We start from the raw sequence: 25,462 nt of genomic DNA on the forward strand, positions 1-25,462 counted from the left end.
CACAACTAGAGAAAGCCTGTGTGCAGCAACGAACACCCATTGCAGCCAAAAGAAGCCACACTGCCTAAATTCGATTCTGGCACCACTTTTTATTAGCTGTGGAATGTTGGGCAAATTGCTTATCTCTCTGTGCCTCAGTTTCCTTATCTATAAAATATAGTTACTTCAAGTTTTAGAAAATTAAATCTGCTAATGTATTTACATTGTTTAGAGGAGGGCCCGGTGCATAATATACATTCAACAAGTTTGGCTGGTTTTTGTCTGCGGGCTCAAGGGAAAGCTTTTCTTTGAAATGATAATGTTGAAATTACCTTCAAAGGATAAGAAAGAATCAAATAGGCAGAATGGATGGGGAACCAGTTAGAAGGCAGTTGCAGTAGTCCAGGGAAGTGAGCCAGAATGGTAGCAGAGGCAGAAGTGGATGGATTTGAGGGATGTTTAGGAGATAAAGGTAGAATTTTAAAATATTGGATGGGTGGTAAGGAAGAGAGTTTCTGGTCTCTACAGCCATGACTGAATAGGAGATGCTGGGGGATGATGACCCTCTGTGTGTGTGCACGCGTGGTGGTGGGGATGGAGGAGACTATCAAGGAATCGGTCTCCTTGAGGTAATAAGCCTCTTATAGGGAGAGTTGGACAAGTTGGCCAGCCAGGGAGACTGGAAAGACTACCAGGAAGAGCTAATGAGTAAGCAAGTGTATAAACAGGCCTGGAGTTCAGACATCTTGCCAGAGATGTAAATGAGAGACATAAGTATACAGACAGTTTGTTGAAGCAAATAATGAATTGAGACTTTGTGTATGAATTAGACATTCTTGAAAAGAAAGTATAGAAAGAGAAAAAAAGAAGACCAAGGACCAAAGCCTGGTGAACTTCAATAATAAAGGCCAGTAGAGGAGAAGAGTAGTAAAGGAGAATTGGCCAGAGAGGTAAAAGGAAAATCAAAACAGTGTGATGTCCTAGAAGCCATTAGAAAAAAGTGTTTGGGCGGCGAGGGGTGTTTCTGAAATCTTTATGACCCTTCCTTGGATCCCTGAGAGTTTTGATTTAGATCTCTCACTACTCAGAGTTGGATGCTGGTGACTTAGAACATCTATAGCAGGTTTAGCCTAACTGAAGCCAGTAGTTGAACGTGATCTTCAGACTCTAGAACCTGAAGTGTAGTCCTTCCTGTTTGCTGTAACTTAGATTTAATGTAGAGGAAGCAAGGACTACAGTGCATATTCAAGCTCAATAGAATTAGCCTGCTGAAATTAATGAATTATTTTGAAGGCCATTTATCTGGGTGGTGATCCCCTCTAAGGCTGACTAGCATCTCCAAGGTAGGTAGAGACACTGGCAAAACAATTTTTTTCCAGAATATTTATCCAGCAACATTTGTTGAGTACCTCCTAGAAATAGTGGTTATATACCAAGAAGTGTGTGAGGTGTTTCATTAATCCTCATTAATAACCCTGTAATTTGATCCCCCTTTGAACAGAGGAATGAACTAGACTCAGAAAGGTTTATTTACTTAGTGGAACAGAAATTTGAACCCAGATCCCTCTGACTTTAAGCTTGTCATACCCCCACATACGAATAGAAAATATGAAGTAGAAGATAATTATTCCAAAAGAGTACTTAAAAATACTACGAAAGCTCATATGGGACTTATTACTCTTAGCTTGACAGTGAAAAACAGAGATGCGTTAAATCTAACGGACATTTTAAAGTTCTTATATTCTTGGATATTTTTGCTTTGTTCAGTGCAATTGATCATTCTTTCCCCGGCAACACCCTACTCTCTTTGCTTCAGTGACATTGCCCTCTCTGCTTCTCTAGCTTTGGCTTCTCTACCTGCTTAGTAGGTGTGGCTTATTCTGATTCTTAAATCCGGATGTTCTCCTGGGTTCCTCATTAGCTTTTCTCACTCCACACCAAAAATCTCAAATTTGGGGGTTTCCAGCTGAGTGTTTTGTTTAGCCTGCATAGTGTTTAAAACATTTTTAAAAATTCGTTACCTACAGCGGCTTCCCTGATGGTCCAGTGGTTAAGAATCCACCTTCCAATGCAGGGCATGCAAGTTCGATCCCTGGTTGGGGAACTAATAATCCCACATGCCGCGGGGCAACTAAGCCTGCAAGCCCCAACTAAGATCCCGCGTGCCGCAACCAAGACCCGACGCAGCCAAAAGTAAATATGTTAAAAAATTAGTTATCTACATTTAAAACCCAGAAGATTTACATAAAACTCTGTATTTCTGGCTTTTGAAAAACCTGAAGTTCTCTCTCAACCTTGGATGTGTTTCTACATGACAGCACTTAACTAGAGCTGAATAGCAGCTGCTCTCTTTGGAATGGACATCCAGTTCTTCACAGACCCCCCAGCATTCCCTATTGTCTCCCCAACAGTATTGGTGCAGTGTTTCATATACTTGCTCTGCTCTTCATACTCCCTGGGTAATCTCCACTCTTAAAACTACTAGTTTGACACTGATAACTCTAAATCTGTCACCAAGCCAACTTTTAGATTTATACATCCAGCCTCCTATTGAATATCACTACTTAACATGCTATAGGCAACTGAAACTAAACATGGCTGAACTCATCTTTCCCTGTAAAACCTAGGTTCTACCAATTTTTATCCCCTATATTACTCAGCTCTGTCCTTTCCTTCCATCATTACCTTTTGAACCTCATTTCTGTGATTCAGGCTCTAATCATCTTGTTAAGATTCCTGGTTGCAAACAACAAATCATCTTTTGGCTAACTTAAGCAGAATGGGAACATATTCAAAGGATATTGTATGGCTCACAAAATCAGTGGCAATGCTAGAGAATCTGATTTAGAAAATGATCTGAGACCAAGGGAAGTGGGAGATGTGGAGAACGTGGCCAGGATCATACCACTGAACAGTCTGTTCATGCTGCAGAATTCCAGTGTCTGCCACTGCTGAATATTGTCTAACTGGTTGGTTCTGGGTCTTTGTATTACCACTGCAAAGTCAAAGTTTTCCATAGGAGTGCCTTAAACTAGGCTAGGTCATGTACATACTTCTTTTCCAACAAGAAGAGGAGGTAGGACTCTGTCCTTCATTTCAGTACCCCCACCCACCTACCTCAGCTCTGTAGTGGGAATTAAGATCCAGCCTTCCACTGAAGAGTTTTACCTTGAGCTACTCTTCCAATATAGGAAAGGGGGAGCATGAAAAAAAAAATCAGCAAACATCCACAATACAACTCTTTTCTGGACTACCACAGCAACCTCCTAACTACTTCTGTGTCCTCTGTCCCCTCATCCCCCAAATCTATTCTCTATGCAGCAGCCAGAGTTAGCTAACTAAAATGCATTTCTGATCAGGTCATTCCATGTTTCAGTGGCTCCTCATCCACCTATAACAAAATGCTTTAACATGGCATTCAAGGCTTTTTCCTTGAAGGGTCTAGCCCATACCTATCCCTTCAATCTTATCTCCCTCTGTTTCTCCTTTTTGATTTATACTTTAGCAAGACTGAACTTCAGAACTACTTAGAGTTTCCTCTCCACCATCTCATGCTGTTTTTCATTGCTCTGCTTTGTTTTGCCTTTCCTCTTACTGTCCCTGTTGCTTGAATACCCCTTTCTTGTAGTCCACCTTACCTTCCCTAGTTAATGCCTCCTCATCCTTTAAGAAACTACTTCCTTGATCCCCTTTTCTCTTAGTTTATTAAGTCCCTTTCTTCTGTGTTCCTGAAATAGTCCCGTTTATGTCACTGCACGTATCACCTTGTCTTATAGTTGTTTACGTTTGTCACTGTTGTCATAGTCCCTACTCTTCAGCCTCTCCCCATGTGTATACACAAATGTACTCTGACCTATTATAAGTTCTCTGAGGGTAGAGATTGTCTTATTCATCTTTGGTCCTCTAATAGTACCATGTTACTCTGTATATTGTAGTCTCAATAAATGTTGAGATGATGAAGAGGCATTTGATGTAGATCTTAAAGGATAAGTAAGATTTTGATAAGACAAAGAAATGAAATAAGGATGACATAATTTGAAGGCAAGCGTATTAGCTAGGCCCAGATGGGAAAAAATATATGACAATATTAAGTTGTCTTTTTTGGCCAGCATGTAAGTGTATATGTAGAAGAATAATATGAAAGTAAGACTAGAAAGGCAGGGAGTTCCCTGGTAGTCTAGTGGTTAGGACTTGGTGCTTTCACTGCTCTGTCCCCGGGTTCAATCCCTGATTGGGGAACTAAGATCCCACAAGCCAGGGGGCATCCCTGCCCCGCCCCCTGCCAAAAAAAAAAAAAAGACTGGAAAGGCGAAATGTGGGCTTAAGAATTATGTCTTAAGTAACAGGGACCCTTTAAAAGTTTTAAACAGGAGACCGATTTGGCCATACTGTGTTTTAGGAAATTAATCTGGTGGCAGAAAGAATTAGTTGGGGGAGAGATCAATTATGAGGCTTCTTTCTCTTACAAGAGCTGCATAAAGAAGTGGCCGCAGAAATAGAGGAGTGAGATATACGAATCCTGACTTTACCACTTAGTTTCATGGTTGAATCACTCAACTGTAAGCCTCCGTTTTCTCTTGTGCAACAAGAGGGCTGACTTGATATGATTGGGGAGTTTTTGCTAGCTCCAAAATCTGTGATTTATTTGTAGGAGAGCCAATGGGACTTGGCAGATGATTGGATGGTGGATACAGGGGGAGGTTTCAGAGGCACCTTTGAGGTTTTGAGCCTGAGTGAATAGTGTATTGCTGTTTACAGGAGTGGGGATTGGATGTTCCTAGCTTTAGTGGTAATGCTAAGATCTTTAAAAATAGGAGATCTAAGGCCAAGTTGATCTTCTTCCTAGTTTGTTTCCTAGAGCACAGAAAATAGGATTTCAGTGTTGAGGGTGGTTACATTTCAGGGGAAATTAGTGGTCAAGACATAAGCGGCTGTTTTTATTAACAGTTTACTTTGGGGGATTTAAGCTTGTACCATCATTCTGGGGTTGACCACCCTGGGGAATTAGAGTGGTCTCAAGTGGCACTGCAAACTGGACACTCGCCCAGTATGTCGTGTGGGCTGAGTTTCAAGGGAAGTGAGGTGAGGGCTAGATACCCGGTTTGGGGGTGAGGAGTGGATGTGTATTTTGGAGTGGAGGGTGATGGGAATTGTTCGTGGTTACCTGCGATTACTTTCTAGAGAGATGCTGGTGCCCAAGGGTTGGAGTATCAAGAATGAAATTTGGGTTGTGACAGAGAGTGCTTTATCTTTTAAGAGTAAAAGGCCCCACGTTCCAGCAATTGGGCTGACTCACTGCTATGATGGAGGGAAGATTTGGCCCTTTTTAATGGGTCGTGGGATAAGGTATAGTCACTACAGCAGAGGAGTTGACAGGGCTGATAGGAGGCAGGGGATTCAGAGGGAGGCGGAGTTGGCCTAGTGTGGAACCCTCCCTCAGGAGTTTACGCTCTTTGGTGTGCAGAAAACTGTAGGTGGTGTGGCAATCTAATCCCCAGGACTAGTTTCCCGCAGCTTGAGACGGTTCCTCTGGCCAGGCTCCTCTTTTTTTTTTCAAGCAAGCTGCAGGCTTCGCCTCGGCCCTGGAAACCGGATAGGCCTCTCCGTGCGCTCTCAACCTAACTCCGCCTTGGCGGGGGAGGGGGAAGCTCTGTTTAGTCCCACCCTTTGCGCTGTTTTGCGTCTGTCCGCTTGTGCTGAGTGGCAGTGGAGTGTAGCCAATGAGGGCACGGGGCGGGCAGGAGCATCAAGTTAGGCTGCGCAGGAGGAGGGGGAACTGGTGCTGGAGAGACAGCGAGAGGGGCGAACCGGCCCCCCACGGCTGCTGCAGGTAAAGGCACCTCTCTTACCCTGCTGGGGTGAGGCCGAGCTCCTTTTCTCCTTCAGGGCTTGTCGGGCCTTCCCGCCTGTAGCTTCCGCCCTAACGTTGCTCCCACCCGGGCATCCACACCCCCCCACCCCGCATCTTCCCGTCTTGGCCATCCCCACCCTGGAGGGCACCCCGCTAGCTCACTCCCTCAAGTGCATGTACCTCATCTCCATTTTGGGGGCTCCGGTTGCCAGAAAGCTCCCGCCTCTGCTGTATGGGCCTTATGGCCACCAACCCTGGCAGTATGAGCAGGTAATGTACCCGGGTCCCCGCCACCCCCGCCCCCAGTCGCGTTTCCCTCTCCATCAACCCCGCACTTCCTTACCTTGCCCTTTTCCTTCTTCCACATGAGTATATAATGTCTGTAGTTTCTCCTTTACCTCTTGAACATACGTACGTGCTTTTAGCATTCATAGTTGCCTATTTTGCTTTCCCTGTTTATTCAGAAGGACTCACTTTACCAGCCATGTTTGCCCCAAATGTCCATACTCCTGATTGAGGTTTGAGTGCTTTTTCCTTCGGTAATTGGGAAAACAAAAACAGAGTAGCCACACATTTGGCAGTGATAATGGGGAAGATAGAGAAAATGGCTTAGGATCTCGATCTTCTTGAGGAAATCTCCTGAGTGGCTTCAAGTTAATAGCTCCATTTCTTATGCTCTATGTTTTTCCATCCTGATCCTTTGCTGACCCTAAATTGTGATTACAGTCACCTTGGGTGTTCATTTCCCATTTCTTTATAAGATTTGAGACCCTTTGAGTCTCACAAATGTCTCCATGGTACAGTTTTTAAATCTTTCTCTTTTAAAATTATGTTGGTGATTTTCATTTTAAGCCTTCTGATTTATTTTATTTTCAAGGGATTTCTTCAGACTGCTTCTACCCAGCTTATGTTTCCATAATGTGTTTATGTCTTCTGCTTGCTCCTGATCCTCTTGAAAGGATACAGTTTCCAATAACAAGATTAATACTTGGAAGTAAAATAGTTCTGTGAGCAGTTAGAGGTTAAGTGGGCATGGCTGGTACTTTCTAAAAGTGCATATTTACCCCCGCATCCCCCCAAAAAGGTCAGTTTTTGTCAATATGGCATTCGTCTCTTATTTTCTAAGAGGATGGGCAGTACAGAGAACTCTGTAAATGGAGAGTGGATGTCTGTAGTTCAGTTTATATAATTTTATGTATTAGACAACTGGACTAATTTCTGTTGCAGTGCTTCTCATCTGTCATAAACAATATGATAAACTCCCTTTTGAGAGACCATAAGAAATCTTATCCCATCACAGAGATGTTGACAGTCCTTCCAAACCAGGCATACTGCTTCTTTCTCTGCCCCCCAGCCCCACTCATATTGTCTTTTACAGATCCTCACAGGCCAAGAGATATTGTCCAGTTTTATTGAATATAAATAACCTAAACAATGAGATATTTTCTTTTTCCATTTGACAAATATAAAATTATAACATTAAATGCACATTTTCACACTTTGCAGGCCTTCCATCTCCCACTGCTTTGTTGAAAGGTATGGATGGGATGGAAAAGTATAGAGTAGAATTAAAACTAAGTCCTTCATGATTGGACAGACAAGTTGTTATTGAAATGGGCAAGGGTAAGGAGACACATTAAAATAAGAACAGGAGAATTGGGACACTAGATTTCTGAAAAAACCCAGGAGAACTATATTAAAGGTGGTAAAGCTGCATAAAAACATCAGTTTATATTTATTTCAAGGGAAAGGAGTAGTTTCCCCTTAAAGAAGAAGGTGAGATGAAGGGCTGTTATATAAAGAATTTCTCTGGCTTGTTATTTGGAAGTTTTAGATGGGTGGCCTTGAATTTTAACCTTAACTGACTAGTTAGTTCTATTTCTCCCCTTCCCCCTCCCCCGCCCCCCCCTTTAGTCTACTGATTAGTTTGGAATTATGGAAAGTGATTAAGTGCAACCATCAAACTGTCTTTCCTTTTGAGCAGATACATGTTTCTGTTTGGGGCAGTGGTAGGCAAAGACTGGCTTTCATTCTCAATATGATAGAACTCTGCTGTGATTTTATCTAGGCAATTGCTTTACTTAGGGATATCTTATGGGTTTCATATATTTGAATGCTTAACATCTATTTATTTTTATTACCAGAGTTTGAACCATGAAAAGAGAATTCATGGGATAGATGAGCTTGGTAGAGCAGACCAGATATAGGTATAGCCAGCGTGACCCATAAGTAGGAATAGAAGGAGGGGTGAAGAAAGTTGGAGGTATTTTTGGAGAAGGTTTTGAGTCAAAGACAACTTAAAGATGTGAATTTAAAAAGAAGCCGGAGACGAGGGTTAAGAAAATTGTACAAGATGAATTAGGTCACTAGAGGTGAGTTGATGGGATGGAACTGAGAAGTAGTGAGACTTGCTGGTGTGGCATTAAATCAGTGGTGAGTTTTTTAAATTATTGGGCCCTGACCAAACCAGGAGAAGCAGAAATTTGGCCCAAAAATTGAGAAGGGAGGTAAATGATAAGTGCATTGACCTTTAAAAACTTATACTTGAGTCATATGGAAGTAAGGAAATGTTTTAGAAGCTGTTTGCCTGGTTTCTCCCATTAAAAAATGAGATCTCTCTCTCTCTCTGAAGTTGGGCTGTTGTGGAGGATAGGAAGAGCATTTGGGTGAATAAATAGCAAGGAGTCCTGGAAAGGACAAAATACCCAATGGAAGAAAAGGCAGGTTATAAACTATTATTAGGGTAAACTTCTAGTTAGTGGAAACATTCACTGTATTTTTTTGTGACACCTAACTGTTAGGTATTTAGTGTAACTTCTCTGACAGTGAATAAGAGGTGAAAGATAATAGGTAGCAAAGTAGGGCATAACTAGAAAAAAGTTGATGGTAGTGTTGAGATAATTTATAAAATTATTGACTAGATTTTCATTAAATTAAGAAATAGCCATAACTCTTCTGATCACCATTTTGAGTAACTTTGGGGCAGGTATTAGAGAGGAGAGGCTGGAATGAGCTGGTGGAATAGTTTAGCCAGGAGTGGGAAGTGATATGGACCCTGGTTGAGATGTGAAGGGTATATGGTTACTGAAACTAGGAAGATCTTTAACATTGGAGGAGATGCCAGGTGTGCTTTGTAATTTTGACTGATGTGCCAACTACTGATGAGTCTATTCTCTTATCTGTGTCTGAGTTTCTGGGTTACTTACCCACATTATATTGTTTTATAAGGATAACTGGAATGGGTTAAGGAAGAGGGGGAAAGGTTTGGGGGTTGTGTGGAAAAGCTGTCTTCAGTCAAGTCTGTACTGTGTCACTGACAAATTTCTTCTCTGACATCTTCTAAGAGGAGAAATGGTGTTACCAAGCAAGACTTTCCTGGATTGACAAACACTGATATCATATACAAAGAGCAGATACTACATTTTCATGTCGTTTAGTTACATGGTGATGTACTTATGATTCCTTCTCTTGGTTTTTCCTTTTCCCAACATTTTTATGAACTTAAAGCCCCAGATGTGGATTTGTTAAACATAATTTCAGTTATTTGTAGGACAGTTTTTCAAGATAGGAAGTTTTCTACTGTCTCATCTTAGAATCAGGGAATAACAGTTATTTTCTCTAAAGACTAAATGGTTCTTCCAGACACTGCAAGCAAATATTTTAATTCATTAATTTTTTTTTTTTTTTGAGTAGCTACTGTGTATGTGGTATTCTTCTGGTTCTTTAGGGATCTACAGGTAAATAAGAGATGGTCCCCACCATTCAGGAACTCTTCTCTCTTGGGGAGAGAGGAGCTGGGCCACCATGCAGGGCTGTGCAGGGTATGCATTGCACATGTTCATTATCATCATAGATAATGTGTTTAATATGACAATTTTCCAGCAGATGGCAGACAAGCATCTTGAGCAGGCAGCTTTTTATAATTTGCACAAAGGAACCTTTTGGGCCTTCAGAGGAAACGGATGAGAGACTTATCATTTTAATAAAATGTTAAATATAAGTGCTTTAAATAAGGTGCAGACAACACTGTGGATATTTAAGGAAGGTGAAGGGACCAAGTCATCACAAATTGCTTACCTTATGGAGTAGAAGACCTTTGAGGGTGTCAACGATTTTAGCTGGAAAGAGATGTTTGGGAGGAGGGTGGTGGGGATGTTCCAGGCAGAAGCTACAGCATAATAGGCAAAGTCATGCAGATAGGAATGTGAGTAAGGGAACTGTATTGTCTGTTTGGACAGGAATGTAGGGTATATAGGAAGTGATGAGAGTATAGGAAGTGATGAGAGTGAAAGTTGGGAATATAAACCAGAATGAAATTGTAGAATTCTTTGAATCTCTTGTAAAGGAAGTTTTTGATCTTAAATATGAGAAAGTTGGGAGGAGACTTCATAACAGAAACACTGTGTATAGATTCATGGATAGGTCAACTAGAATAAAGTTTGTGAAATTTCCTGGGTAAAATTATGCTATAAACTTAGCGAGATTATACAACAAGCTTGGTTAAAGGTGGTTATTTTTGCCAGTAGTGAGTAAAAGTATCTAAATTACAAGGGAAACTTATAAAATACACTGTATCCAGAAGCCTGTATATATATTCACTGAAGTATTGCTGATATATTGTTAAGTTCTGTCAATTTAAGAACCTGAAATAGAAGGTGAATGAATGTTACATTTCTTGATCTCTACTTAAGGATGATAATTGTAAAAAGAAATGAATAGAGACAGCTGAATGATCTTGACAGACAGAGCTTCAAAGTGTGTAAGAGCCCGGAAAGGGGGTTGGTTTGTTTCTTTTTTTCTTTTTTTAGTTTTAAAGCAGAAATGTGGATGTTCTTTCCACTATGTCTCTGTCCTCAGATTACCTCACATTTCCCTCCTCTCTTATTATTTTGATGCTATTTGATATTAAGGCTAGAAATTTTCCCTGAGGTCACCTACTTTGCTTATTTGTCATTTGTCTTCCTACAACAGGAGTTCCACCATCTTCCTCTGAAGACCTAGCCATCTTGCTCCATGAAGGTCAGGACAATCTGACATGCACTTGTTTCTTGCTTCTTTACCTGAAGAGTAGTCCTCTTCCATTGTGTACATTTTTTTCTTAATAGGGGAGGGGAGGGGAGAGCCAGTACCCCCCCTCCCCTTCCCTCCCTAAACCTTGGGGAGGTAATCCCCATTGCTTGCCCAAGATGGCAGACCCCATCATGGATCTGTTTGATGACCCAAATTTATTTGGCCTGGACTCTCTGACTGATGACAGCTTCAATCAGGTCACACAAGACCCCATTGAGGAAGCCCTTGGACTGCCAAGCTCTCTGGACTCCTTGGATCAGATGAACCAGGATGGTGGAGGTGGTGATGTGGGGAATCCATCAGCAAGTGACTTGGTGCCCCCACCACAGGAAACAGCCCCCACAGAACTTCCCAAAGAATCAACAGCTCCAGCTCCAGAATCTTTAACCTTGCATGATTATACCACTCAGCCGGTCAGCCAGGAGCAGCCTGCCCAACCTGTCTTACAGACAGCGCCGCCAACGTCAGGACTTTTGCAGGTCTCCAAGAGCCAGGAGATCCTGAGCCAAGGGAATCCTTTCATGGGTGTCTCTGCCACAGCTGTCTCCTCCAGTAGTGCTGGAGCGCAGCCGCCTCAGTCAGCCCCTAAGATTGTCATCCTTAAGGCCCCACCAAGCTCCTCAGTCACTGGTGCCCATGTGGCACACATTCAGGCCCAGGGTATCACCAGCACAGCTCAGCCCCTTGTGGCTGGCACAGCCAATGGTGGAAAAGTCACTTTTACCAAAGTGCTAACCGGCACTCCCCTTCGACCTGGTGTTTCCATTGTCTCTGGTAATACAGTGTTGGCCGCCAAGGTCCCTGGGAACCAGGCTGCTGTTCAGCGCATTGTCCAGCCCAGCCGACCAGTAAAGCAGCTGGTCCTACAGCCAGTTAAGGGTTCAGCTCCTGCTGGAAACCCTGGGGCCACAGGGCCCCCACTGAAGCCTGCAGTTACACTGACCTCTACACCTACCCAGGTGACTTGAGTGAAAGGGGGAGGTGACTTTTGGTTTAGTAGAGGGCCCAGCGACTGTGTGAGAGCAAGCACAAGAGCTGTCTCTAGGAAATCCTGTTTAAACTCCGTCTTTACTTTTTATCAGTTAGTATTGACAGCCATGTATGTGTTACTTACTAGTTGGAAGCAGGTAGTGTTAATGTATTTTTTGAGCTCTTACTGCATATTTACACTGTGCCTAGCTGGTGCTGAACAAGATAGACACAGTCCCTGTCCTTACAGAGCTCACAGTCTGTCAGGAAATACAGACCTTAAACAAGAATGCACAATAATGTATGATGTTAAGTTATATGAGTAATATAGGGTGCAATGGGAATAAAGAATCATTTTTGAAAAGATATTTATATTTGCAGGACTCGCAGAAGCTATATGTATCTTTCCTGTGTTCTTATTACTAAGATGGTCCTCCTCTGACTTTGCCCAGTGAAAAGACTAGTTTCTATTATAAGAAGATAGTGGCTCTAGCCTCAGAATCAAGGGCCAGAAGAATTTGGGGGGGAGGGAAAGACAACATTATGATACGTAGGGCTGGTGGAGACAAGCTATAAGGAGGTGGATTTCAGTTCAATATAAAGACTTTGATTCTAATAGATTTCCAAAAAATGGAATGACTGCCTTAGAAAATAGCAAGCCTCTCAACAGTTTTTCAAGAATAGGCTTGATACCTGCTGGGCAGAGATTATAGAAAAGATTTTATCAGGGCAGATAGGAGGATGAACAAAAGGAATTGTACGTTTTCTGACCCTCAGTTTTTATATTTCTAGGATGAGAAGAAGTGGTGTAAATATTAAGGAGTCTACCATTCTTTAATGTTATACCTCTTGCAATTTCCTTTCTTCACTCTAGGGTGAATCGAAACGCATCACGCTGGTCCTCCAGCAGCCACAGTCTGGAGGTCCCCAAGGACACCGGCATGTCGTACTAGGGAGTCTACCAGGCAAGATAGTGTTACAGGGCAACCAGCTAGCAGCCCTGACTCAAGCCAAGAATGCCCAGGGGCAGCCTGCCAAAGTAGTAACTATCCAGCTGCAGGTGCAGCAGCCACAGCAGAAAATCCAGATTGTACCACAGCCTCCATCGTCGCAGCCACAACCCCAACAGCCACCCTCAACCCAGCCAGTGACTCTCTCCTCTGTGCAGCAGGCTCAGATAATGGGACCAGGACAGGGCCCGGGACAAAGACTTTCAGTACCACTCAAGGTGGTGCTGCAGCCACAGGTGAGACTTCCATAGTTAAGAAGGAAAACAAATCTCTTAGTCCCTTGCTGTTACCCTCAGTAACCACTCATTGGTGAATGTGGGGCCGGTCTAGACTCATACCTCTAAAGCGAGATTCAGACTTTTATTTCTTTCACCCACGGAAACCTTGTTTTAATTATACCATGAAAAGATTTGAGGGTTATTATTGGGTTTGGATTAAGAGATGATTTGTGTAGTATTTGTCTTTGAACTGTTTCATTTGTAATCTTTTCCTAATATTCTTGTGAAGTAAAAATGACTGGAAGTATCCTCTCATTTGAAATATAAAGAATAGTCTTAAAGAGGTCAAGTGATTATCACTCCTCTCACCTCCAGGGAGATAAAGGTAGGCCAAGAGTAGAATTTGAATTTTTTTACTTTTAGCCTAGAGACCAGTGTTGGCTATATTGTTTGAAATTTTTCTGGAATTATGGAGATGAATATTGGCATTAGGAGCATGGCTAAAGGATATTGAAGGTTAATTTACCACAGTTCTTGCCTTTTCTCATTCCCATCCCACCAAAAAATACTTTTTTTTTTTTTAAATGTGTCTCTAGGTTCAGTAAGACTTATCTGAGTCTGGTTCTTGAGGAATTAGAGAACTAATGTTTCTAGCCTACCTGCTTCAGAGCTGTTTGATTCGGGTCATTTAGCTACAAGCATGTTGAAATTTTAGTGTCTTTATTTCTGTAGGCTGGCTCTTCCCAAGGCACCTCTTCTGGGCTCTCCGTAGTTAAAGTTCTAAGTGCCAGTGAAGTGGCAGCTCTGTCCTCATCAGCCAGCTCTGCTCCTCATACGGGGGGCAAGACAGGAATCGAGGAAAACCGTAGGCTGGAGCACCAGAAGAAGCAAGAGAAAGCAAATCGAATTGTAGCAGAGGCCATTGCTAGGGCCCGTGCTCGGGGTGAACAGAACATACCTCGAGTCCTGAATGAGGATGAGTTGCCTAGTGTTCGGCCTGAGGAGGAAGGTGAAAAGAAACGCAGGAAGAAGAGCAGTGGAGAGAGGCTCAAGGAAGAAAAGCCAAAGAAGAGCAAAACATCTGGTACCTCCAAAACCAAGGGCAAGAGTAAGCTAAAGTGAGTACCACCCTTTGCTAATTGATGGGACATTTGAGGATAGTGCATATGTGTTTAAATTCGTGTTGTATTTTGCAGCTACAGAGTTCAAGGTGATCTCTCTATCATAGAAGATAATAAGGCCTTTCTTTTCCCTGTCCCAAGGCATAGGAAAGCTAGCCAGTCTTGTGTTATGGGGTACATTTAAAAGCTGTGCCTGTTGTTTTTCTGTGTTCTTCCTGATTTTGTATCACTATAGTGTGAAAGACTTCTCACTAGCCTCCTACCACCTACACCCTGAGATTCTTCAGACTTTCTGGTGTAATTATAATAATGCTTTATATTTGTACAGGATTTTTCAGCTTTAAAAAACAAGTTTCACATTTATCATCTTACTTGATCTTGAACAACTGTCAGGCCAGGTATTATCATGTGTTTGCTAGTTAGGAAACTAATGCCCTGCTAGTGACAGAACTGGAACTAAAACGAGGCCTTGTAATTCTTAGTCAGGAATTCATTCTGTAATGTTATGCTACCTTCCTTCAGGTATTTGTGAATACAGTGGTAGCAAAGATTTGTCTCTGGTGTAAAGGTTAACTGGTATTTTAGAAACCCTAATATCTTCTTTTTTCAAACACCCTACTCAATAGTTGTGTGTCCCACAGGTTGAAGATCTAGACACTTATGCCTGGAGGCTTCGTTTATGACTAAATTAATTATATGTTCTTACTCCTAAATATTCCTTGCCTTCACTGTAACTGAATTTGGTTTTTCCTTTTTAGCACCATCACTCCTGTGGTGGGTAAGAAGAGAAAGCGTAATACCTCATCCGATAATTCAGATGTGGAAGTCATGCCTGCACAATCACCTCGAGAAGATGAAGAAAGCAGCATTCAGGTAAAAGAATCCCTAAAGACCTTCGTGAAAAAAAGCATGTTTACTTCTGACAGACAAACCAGGAATAGATACTGAGAGATGATAAGCCTGTGCACATTTCAGCAGCTTCTCTCAACCAGAGGTAGTCCTAAAAAATAAAAGAGGCAAGATCTAGTCATGGTCATGTCTTTTAAATTTTAATTTTTTTAAGTAAAAAAAGCATATTACTATAAAAATGGCAGTACTCGTTTTCTTAAATTCGTGTTTCAAAGACTAAACAAATATGAAATTATGCTGCAAGATTGTTGTTTTAGGTATGTCAGTACATTGGTTTCTCTTAGAACTGTCCAGCTATCCCTTTTGCCTTACTTCTACACTTCAGAGTTTTGACTCTGTGAACTGGGGTTTTTAAGGTACAATGTTTTTGCTACCTTTTGAAGATGAGAAACATTGGGAAGAGAATAATAGAAGCTGGACTGGAAGAACTTTAGTCCTCTATCTCTGTTACCTTATGGTACCATCTTTGCTCTAGTTTCCAGCCATGGAAAGAACGGGCTGTTAATGATTCAGGAGACCCATGGTACTTCTGAGTAGTTCTAATGGGCCTGGCCAGTTTACTTAGCTGTGTCTAAATTTTGTTTCTGAAAAATGGAGGTTTGAATTAAACAAACCTCAGGTGCCTCACTAGCTATCAGTACTTTATAAATGTCTCCCCTCTTCCTTAATATACATTGAATACATTGATAAACTGAGACTTCAGTTCTTCTGGGGGATATTAACGTGAGAATAGCCAAGACATTTTTAAAAAGGAGAATGAGGCAAGAGCTAGATTTAACAGACATTAGAGCATATTATGAAATAATTACTAAGACTTTAAAATTAGAGAAGTAACAGATTAGTAAAATAGAGTCTAGAAATAGATTCACATAGTTGTTATGAGAAATTAGTATATGAGTTAAAACGCCATTTAAAATCAATGGAGGGAATTCCTTGACAGTCCAGCGGTTAGGACTCCCTACTTTCACTGCCGAGGGCCTGGTTCAGTCCCTGGTCAGGGAACTAAGATCCTGCAAGCCACGTGGTATGGCCATAATAATAATAATAATAAAATAAAATAAAATCACTGGAAAGAAAGATTATTTAATTATTTAATTATGTTAGGACAACTGACTATACACATTAAGGAAGAAATAAAATTGGATTTCTCTTTTTATATAAATTTGTTTAGTTATTTTATTGGCTGTGTTGGGTCTTCATTGCTGCACACAGACTTTCTCTAGTTGTGGCGAGTTGGGACTACTCTTCATTGTGGTGTGCAGGCTCCTTATTGTGGTGGCTTCTCTTGTTGCAGAGCACAGGCTCTAGGTGCGTGGGCTTCAGTAATTGTGGCACATGGGCTCAATAGTTGTGGCTCATGGGCTCTAGAGCACAGGCTCAATAGTTGTGGCACACGGGCTTAGTTGCTCCGAGGCATGAGGGATCTTCCTGGAGCAGGGCTCTAACCCATGTCCCCTGTGTTGGCAGGTGGATTCTTAACCACTGCACCACCTAGGAAGTCCCAAAATTGGATTTCTTGCATTACTCTAACAAAAACAAATTCTAGTTTAATCAAAGGTCTAAATGTAAAAATTGAAATCATGAACATTTGTAAAACACGGATGAGTTTTTTAAAAATAATTATAAAATCAGGTATATCTTTCTAAGGAGGGTATTAAAATTGAGAAGTCATAAAGCAAAAATTGATACATTTAACTATAAAAATTATGCGTGTGTAACAACAACAACGAAATTCCTTGGACAGCCTAGTGGTTAAGACCACAGACGGGAGCAAGATTTCATAGGTTCTCATCTTAACTCTGCTATTTACTAACATTGTCACTTCAGGCAAGTTCAGTTAACCTCCTGGTGTCTCAATTTCCTCATCTCTAACATGCAGATAGTAATATCTACCAAGTGGGGTTGTTAGGGGGATTAAATGTAAACGTTTATAAAGCACGGAGAACAGTGTTTAGGTAAGAAAGCATAGTAAGAATTATTTATGTGTTTGTTAAATAAGTAAAGGCTTAAATAAAGTGTTTGTTAAATAATCAAAACACAAACTGGAGGCAAATCTTTGTAATATGAAAAATACAAAGATTAATAAAATTCAAAAAGTGCTGTATTAATTTGCTAGTGTTGCCATAACAAAATACCACAGACTGGGTGGCTAAACAACAGAAATTTATTTTCTCGCAGTTCTGAAGGCTAGAATTCCAAGATCAAGAGGTCAGCAGGTCTGGTCACCTCTGAGGCCTCTCTCCTTGGCTTGCAGAAGGCCACCTTCTCACTGTGTCCCCACATGGGCTTTCCTCATTCCACATATCCCTGGTGTCTTTGCTTGTGTCCAAATTCCCTCCTCTTTTAAGGACACCAGTCCAGTTGAATTAGTGCCCACCCTAACTTAATCACCTCTTTAAAGGCCCTGTCTCCAAGTACAGTCACATTCTGAGGTACTGGGAGTTAGGATTTCAACATAAGAATTTGAGGGGATACAATTACGCCCCTGACGTTGGTAATGCTAGTGTTGGCAATGTAGATCTCATAGTCCCCCAGTTCTCTTCCCCAGAGGTAACCTCTCTTACTGTTTTTGTGTATCCTTCCAGAAATATTCTTTACTTTCACAAGCACTCTAATTCCACTCCCACTTACTGTAAGTATTCCATACCTAACTCTTCTGTACTGTGTTTTTTTTTCCCCCAACATTTTATCTTGAAGGTAGTTCTTTATCAGAAAAGATAAGATATAGCTCATTCTTCCTCATACTCTTTTTTTATTATGAAAAATTTGAAATATACACCAAAGTAGAGAAAGTATTTAATGAAGTCCCATGTTCCATCATCCCAGAAAGTTTCCTTGTACCCTCTTTCAGTCAGGTCGCTATCCTGTCCCCCTCACCCCCACGTAGACAACCATTGTGTTCATTTCTATTACCATAGAGTAAACTTAAGTTTATTCTTGAACTTCATGTAAATGGAATCACATAGTATGTTCTCTTGGGTCTCACTTTTTTCAGCATAATGTTCAGATTTTTTCATGTTGTTGATGTACCAGAAGTGCATTCTTTTTTTTTTTTTCTCTTGAGAAACATTTTATTTTATGAATATATCACAGTGTTTATTCATTGTATTACACATTTGGTTTGTTCCCAGTTTGGAGCTGTTATGAGTAAGGCTGCAGTGAACAGTCTTAATACATACACTTTGTGGACATAGGTTTTCATTTCTCATAGCTAAATCCCCAGGAGTCAGTAGACTGTGGGGTAGTTAACTTCCAAAGTGATTGTGTCATTTTACACTTTCACCAGCAGTCGGAGTTCCAATTCCACCTCTTCAACTTTCGGCCTTGCTAATCTACCCCATTCTTTTTAAATAGTTCTATAGTATTCCATGTTTTGACTATAGCGTAATTTGTTTAACCAATCCCTTATTGGTAGGCATTTAGGTTTTCTCTGGTCTTCTACTACCACAAGTAATGCTACAGAGATTTGTATACACGTGCAAATTTATCTGTAGGATAGTATCTTTGAAGTGGAATTGTTGGATCAAGGGGTATTGTCAAATTTTCTTCATGCCAGTGTGTACTGTCGCCAGCAATGTGTGAGTTCCTGTTTCAAATATTTGTTCAAACTTTCTGATTTTTGCCACTCTTTTAGGTGCCCAAAAAAAAGGGTATCTCAGTTTAGTTTTCAGTTGTAACAATTTTGAGTGTGAGCATCATTTTATATTAAAAGCCATTCATGTTTTTTTCCTGTGAACTGTCTATTCATGTTATTTGCCCATATTTCTATTGTATTGATCTTTTCTTAGTTATTCAAAAGATCTCTTTATGCTTGGGAAATGTATCATATATCATATGGCATTTTTTCTCTAGCTTATTATTTGTCTCAATTCTGTTTGTGATGGATTATATTGATATAATGCAGATATCTTAAATTTTTAACAAGGTCAGATTAATCAGTCAATTTATTAGAAACACCTTCTCTACTCCAGAATTATTTAACAAAAAAAATCTTCTACATCTTCTTTTAGAAATTTTGTCTTTTTTTAAACTTTTAAATCTTTCAAACTTTTCGTAAATTTGTTTCTTACATTCTCTGAATGGCTAGTCATTTGTTTTCAATCCCCTTTGTAGAATAATCCACTTTTTCCTCACTGATTTGAAGTACTATTTTTATCATGTTCTAAATCCACATAAGTATTTTAGTCTATATTTGGACACTATTTCATTGACCTGTTTATCTCTTCTTGGAGAGGTACCAAACTGTGTTAATTAATATAGCTTTATATTGTCCTTAATATCTGGTAAGGCCAGGTATACTTTTTCATATTTTGTCTGGTTATTCTTAGATGTTTAGGTCTGTTTGAATTTAAGAATCAGCTTATCTAAAAAAATTTTGTTAATTTTGTTTTTCACATTTATGTGATTAGGGAGGGTATATATATTTCACAATTCAGCTCTCTAATGTCCTATATTGTTCTTTAGAATTTTCTTTACATAGATTTTATATATTTCTTACTAAATTTTATGCTTAAGATAATCTTTTTTCATAAAAAGAATCTTTTCTTTCATTGTATTTTCTGGCTTAGTTGATATAAGAATGCTATTGATTTTTAAAAATTAATTTTATGCTAGGCAATTTACTCAGTTTTAGTAGTTCTGCTTCTAATGACTCGTTTGATTTGGGGTTTTCCAGGGGTTATAATCATGATTGAAAAATAAAATAATTTTCTCTCCATCCTTCCTAATTTTTTATCATGAGCTGCAAGTATTACTGAGGTTATTTAATTGATATCTTTTATGCAACCACTTGAAAGAATAAAGCAGATCTGAAATGTATTGATATGGAAAACATCTCCAAGAAAAATGTTAACAAAAAAAGTAAATAGCAGAACAATACATACAGTATGACCCTATTTATTAAAACAAACAAACAAACAAAACTTTAGAACTAAAACAGAGAAACAATTAGAAACAAAATGTTCTTGCACCTTTGTACTCCAGGGTTGCTCTTGATGTGAAGTTCATTGTACCCTGCAGGTTAAGAGTCCTGTTTCAATGTTTCAGAGCCTCTTGCCAGTAGTACCCAGGTTACTTTCAGGTGGAGTCTGATACTTTGATACAATAACTCAGCAAATTAATATATTTCAGCACATAGAATAAATTATATGATTTGACATCACATAATTTGATAAATAAGTTCTTTATCATCTTTTGGTTTGATTTTTCATAGGAATTTTGGTGTCAAATCTAAGTATATGACTATAGGTAAATAGTTTTAAAGGTTTTCTCTTTGAGAGACCTATGCAGTTATTTTAACCATTTTTGCCTCTATAGAAGAGACGCTCAAACCGCCAAGTTAAGCGGAAAAAGTATACAGAGGATCTGGATATAAAGATCACAGATGATGAAGAAGAAGAAGAAGTAGATGTAACTGGTCCAATCAAAACTGAGCCTATCCTCCCTGAGCCAGTGCAGGAACCAGATGGTGAAACTTTGCCTTCCATGCAGTTCTTTGTGGTAAGCTGAGAACTTGAGCAATTTGAGAGCTTTGTCTTGCAGCTCACAGTCTCTGTTGACTGACTGCATCTTTTGCTGCAGGAGAATCCCAGTGAAGAAGATGCAGCCATTGTAGACAAAGTGCTTTCTATGCGTATTGTGAAGAAGGAGGTGAGGCCTCTGCTTTCAATGTCAGCCCATAATGCTACAGTTACAGGCTTTATGTAGTGATATGTAATGAGCACCTTTGGATGTCAGGCTATATTGCTACAGTGTAGTTACAAGAGATGGTGGAGAAAAGTTAGGTGGAAAGTAGGAACTGTCTTATTGCCCCTTCTTTGGTTTATCTGTTTAAACTGGGAAAGGGTTTATTTTCTCTAGCTATCAAGCCTCTAGCATTGAAATACCAGATTAAGTTCTTTAATCTTTTAGGCAGTAATATATTCTGGGAGCATTGATATGAAGCTCTACCATGCGTGTTAAAATGAAAGGTTCTCTCTGACAAATAAGTTATTAGTAACTGTAACTTCTTTCTTTTCAGCTTCCTTCTGGACAATATACTGAAGCAGAAGAATTTTTTGTCAAGTACAAGAACTAGTATGTGATCTGTGCAAAAAGCTTTTCACCCCAAACTCCACAGGGTTGTAAAAAGTTCTCCTGTATAGTCTATCCTGGGTGGGAGTGTGTCCCTTTTTTTATAGTTACCTCGCCCAAATGGTTTTTGGTGAGGAGGATGTCTATTCAGAGAAAAGCTCAGGAATTGACTCTTGATATTTACCTGCAGAAAGGTGGGGTGCGGGTGGTTCCTGATAAAATCCCTTGTAATCCTCTCTACCTTAGTCTGACATTAAGACCTTGCTACTCAGAGCATGATCTGTGGACCAGCAGAATTAGCGTCCATTGGGTGCCTTTTAGAAATGTGAACTTTCAAGCCTACCCTAGACCAGGTGGTTTGTGTGCAAAATCAAGTTTAAGAAGCACTGACCTAAGAGACTACCTCCGCACTGAAGCACGTACTCTTATGTCTGCTTCTGGCTAATCCCCACATCTCAGACACTAGCCTGCAGGTTCCCCTTTCTCGCCCCCTGACTGGCTGTTTCCATCCCCTATAGCTCCTATCTGCACTGTGAATGGGCTACCATCTCCCAACTGGAGAAGGATAAGAGGATCCATCAAAAGCTAAAGCGCTTCAAAACCAAAATGGCTCAGATGAGACACTTCTTCCATGAGGTAATTAGGAATGGGTATCGCCTGTCATTTATTTCACAAAAGCATAAATTACTGGGGTTATCAGCCTTGACTGATTCTTCAAAAGATTTATAGTTGCTTTGTATATATGGGTATAAAGTTTCCATTTTGTTTGTTGGACTTTCCTTACTTGATTGCCTCATGCTTTGTTTTACCTGGTCTAAATATGGTCTTTTTATAAGGTATAGGGTATTTTGAAATTGAGTTGTTTGATATTCATGAAGTATTTTCAAAACAGATGATAAACTGACCTCTGATCCACTTGAGGCATTCTTCTCCCTCTAATGTCAGTCTTCAGCAGTTGATGGTACCTGTAGATATAAGCAACCATATCATTAAGAGAGAACATTTATTTTCTCAAATTTCTAATCCAGTATAACTAGAAATGGTGATAAAGGAGCTTTAATATCCCACCAGTGTTACTACTAGCTAAGTACTGGAGCATCTATAATGGTCTCTTGAGCTGTGTTTTAACTCTCAATTTTGCTTTGAAAGCTTTGTATACATATACCTTTCCCAAAATGGGAATTTTCATTACTAAGTGCCTTGAGAAGAAGAATTCTTTTTCAAAGCTTCTTAAGACCTAAAGAAGACCCAGTAAGAAAGACCGAAAGAAGGAATATAGCTTCAGCAAAAAACCCAGTTGTGGCCAAATACATCTGATAAAGCTAACTTTATATCACCAGGTTTGCCAGTAGATGAGTTATTTTCCACATCACTTGGAGAGGACAAGTAGGACCATGTAGGTTTTATAATTTCTTTTTGTATGAAAATAATAATGATTGGGTTGTAGGTTTGTTTTTTGTTGTGGGTTCTTTTAGTTTGTTTTTGTTTGTTTGTTTTTTTGTTTCTGTTCTTTTAAAGCCTAATTTGTGAGATGTACAATGAAACCGTAATCCCATTCCAATTGGTATTAGATATATAATTTGTGACCGTTGAGCCAAGCTCTGCTGACTGACTCATATGCTGTTCATATTTGCCTTTATAGTGGTCCATTTAACCAAATCAGTCATTCATTTATTCGTTGTTTATTATGATAAACAAAGCACACGTGGTCTGTGTTCTCACGTAGCTCACTATCTAATGGGGGGAGAGAGAGATTTAAAAATAGTTCAAATTGTGGTAAGTGCCAGGAAAGAAGACGTGAGAAAAAATTGTCTGCTTTGGATAATCAAGGAAGACTTCACTGAGAATTGAATTTTGAATAGGAGTTAGCAAGGCCATGAACACATGCAAACAGTATCCCTGGCATGGGAGATAGCAATATATGAAGGTCCTGAGATAGGATGAAGAACTGAAAGGACAGTGGGATTGATGTACAGTAGAGAGTGAATGGCCCAAAATGAGGTCAGAAATTTAGGCAAGCAGGTGCTTATAAACCTTTTAGTTTTGTATTTATTCTGAGTGCAAAGAGGGAAACCATTGGACTATTTAAAACAGCTCAAAGACATAAACCAGTTTTCATTTTTAAAAGATCATCTAGACTTTGGAGAATGAATTGGGGAACATTAAGCATGAAAGTGGGATGAGCAGTAAGAAGGCTTTGAAATTTTCTAGATGAGAAATTATCATGACATAGCAGAGTGGTTTCAGTGGTTAGAGTGGATAGATTTGAGTTTATTTTAGAGTAGAACTGACAGGATTTGCTGTGATGGCTTGTATAGATAGGTTTCTGGTCTGAGCAGATGGCTTGAGGTGGAGTCATTTATTAAAGAACTGAAGATTTTAGAAGCAACTGATTTGGGTAAAATCAAGGTTTTAGTTTAGACCATGTTAAGCTTAAAATTCCATAGCACATGTCTAGCAAACAAATAGATATACAAATCTGGATTTTTTAGGCTGCAATTAAAATTTGGAACGTATCAATATATATATATATAGTTATTAAATAAAGCCTTAATAATGAACAAAATCACCTGGGGAAAAGTTCTATATTTTCTAATAGTTCTGTACTTTTTTAAAGTTCTTTCTGTAAGAGAATGGATGTAAGCCCAGAGCCAGTCCTTAAGCAGTTCTCACAAATTTAGAGGACCAGGTGAAGGAGAGGGGACTGTTTGCTGGAGTGGTAGGAGAAAGATTAGGAAAAAGATATGTCACAGAAATCAGGGGGAAAGTGTCTTAAGAAAGAAGAGTTTTTTCCTGAAGGTTTCTTTGAGATCTTTTTCTGGAGCCTTGGGTTATTTATCTTGGGATTGCACCCAAAGTTGGATACCAGTGACTTAGAGAAAAAGAGCCAGTGAAGGTGACTGAGAACAAAAAGTGAAACCGAAATAAAGGCTACCGAAGAGAATATGGTGTCTCAGGGAAGAGAGTGCTTTGGGGAGAGAATGATGAATTGTTGAATACTTTGTAGAGATAACTAAGCTAAGTAGAGAAATGTTTCCATTATATTTGGCAATTTGGAGATCATTAACGACCTTGACAAGAGTAGTTTCATTGTGTGATGGAAGTAGAAACGAGTGGAATGGGTGGACAAGTAAGTGAAGGAAGTGATGAAATGGAGGTACTGTGTGTTTAAAACTCTTGGAAAAAGTTTGGGTATGAAGCAGAACAGAAGAATAGTTGCAGGGGGGTGTAGAGTCAGGGAGGTCTTTTTAAGATGTGAAATACCCTGATCCAGGAACTAAGATCCCATATACTGCAGCTAAGCCCACGTGCCACAACTAGAGAGCCTGCATGCCACAACAAAGACCCAGCACAGCCAAAATAAATTAATTTAAAAAAAAAGTAAAATAGTAGAGCATGTTTGTATGTTATGGGAATGCTTCAGTAGAGAGGGATCCCTAAGAAAGCAAGAAAGAATGGAATCCAAAGCATATATGGAGAGAATGGCTTCTTTTAGGGAGTAGTGACACTTTATCTGGTAACAGGTGAGAAGATAGGTGCAAACACAGGTAAGTGTGTAGGATCTGATATTATGAAAATGGGGAACTCCCTTCTTTTTTCTTAATCAATTTTGAAGTAGGGTTATCACCTAAAGTTTGGGTGGAGGAGTGGGTTTCCTGGACAATGATCTTTTGGTCTTATTGTTTGATTTCATAACTCCTCTAGGATGAAGAGCCCTTCAACCCAGACTATGTAGAGGTGGATAGAATATTGGATGAGTCTCACAGTATTGACAAGGACAATGGGGAGGTGAGTTGGGGTGTGGAGGAACATGAAAGGCCTCTTAAAGATTTCTGCCTGTCTGCTTGCCCATCCTTTATTTTTCAGATATGGCTGAAAAATCCTTTGGACTGAAAAGGCACTCTTGAATTTTTCTGAGAGATCCTTAGAATGATATTGGGAATGTAAAGGAATACAGAGAGAGGCTAAAAGGAAAGATTCTCATAAAGTTAAATATCTGGGAGCTATATTTACAAGGACTCATTTGACTTGGCCTCATTTTCTCTTCGATTTTGTGTGGGAGACCCTTGACATTTAGTTGGGGGTGCGAGGTGGGGATGGAGAAAGGGATACTTCACGAATCTCCAAATTTATGAATGTAAAAATACTTGCATAGACTCCTAGCTTTCTTCATGTTGTTGAGAATTATTTAGTTCCTGAACTTAGCATCAGTTAAGTGCACTTTCATTTGTCATTAAAACATATACTGCATTTGAATCAGTA

The 25,462-nt window shown here is 39.8% G+C and overlaps 1 protein-coding gene across 6 annotated transcripts in view; it reads left to right on the forward strand.

Moving 5' to 3' along the window:
- Positions 1-25,462, forward strand: part of CHD8 (chromodomain helicase DNA binding protein 8) — a 55,854-nt gene that overhangs the window by 7,909 nt on the left and 22,483 nt on the right. For 3 of the 6 annotated variants that reach the window (XM_057721263.1, XM_057721267.1, XM_057721266.1), the window contains exons 2-10: positions 10,802-11,859; positions 12,744-13,115; positions 13,830-14,215; positions 14,977-15,091; positions 20,444-20,626; positions 20,708-20,776; positions 21,147-21,202; positions 21,718-21,835; positions 24,905-24,988. In XM_057721263.1, coding sequence (XP_057577246.1) covers positions 11,017-11,859; positions 12,744-13,115; positions 13,830-14,215; positions 14,977-15,091; positions 20,444-20,626; positions 20,708-20,776; positions 21,147-21,202; positions 21,718-21,835; positions 24,905-24,988 — 2,226 coding nt within the window. In that variant the 5' untranslated portion in view covers positions 10,802-11,016. Of the gene's footprint in view, positions 1-5,728; positions 5,810-10,801; positions 11,860-12,743; positions 13,116-13,829; positions 14,216-14,976; positions 15,092-20,443; positions 20,627-20,707; positions 20,777-21,146; positions 21,203-21,717; positions 21,836-24,904; positions 24,989-25,462 lie in introns of those variants that run through there. The other 3 variants (XM_057721265.1, XM_057721268.1, XM_057721269.1) reach the window with 3 other exon arrangements.

The sequence above is a fragment of the Hippopotamus amphibius genome, chromosome 2 (genome assembly GCF_030028045.1).
Source record: "Hippopotamus amphibius kiboko isolate mHipAmp2 chromosome 2, mHipAmp2.hap2, whole genome shotgun sequence".
Lineage (NCBI taxonomy): Eukaryota > Metazoa > Chordata > Mammalia > Artiodactyla > Hippopotamidae > Hippopotamus > Hippopotamus amphibius.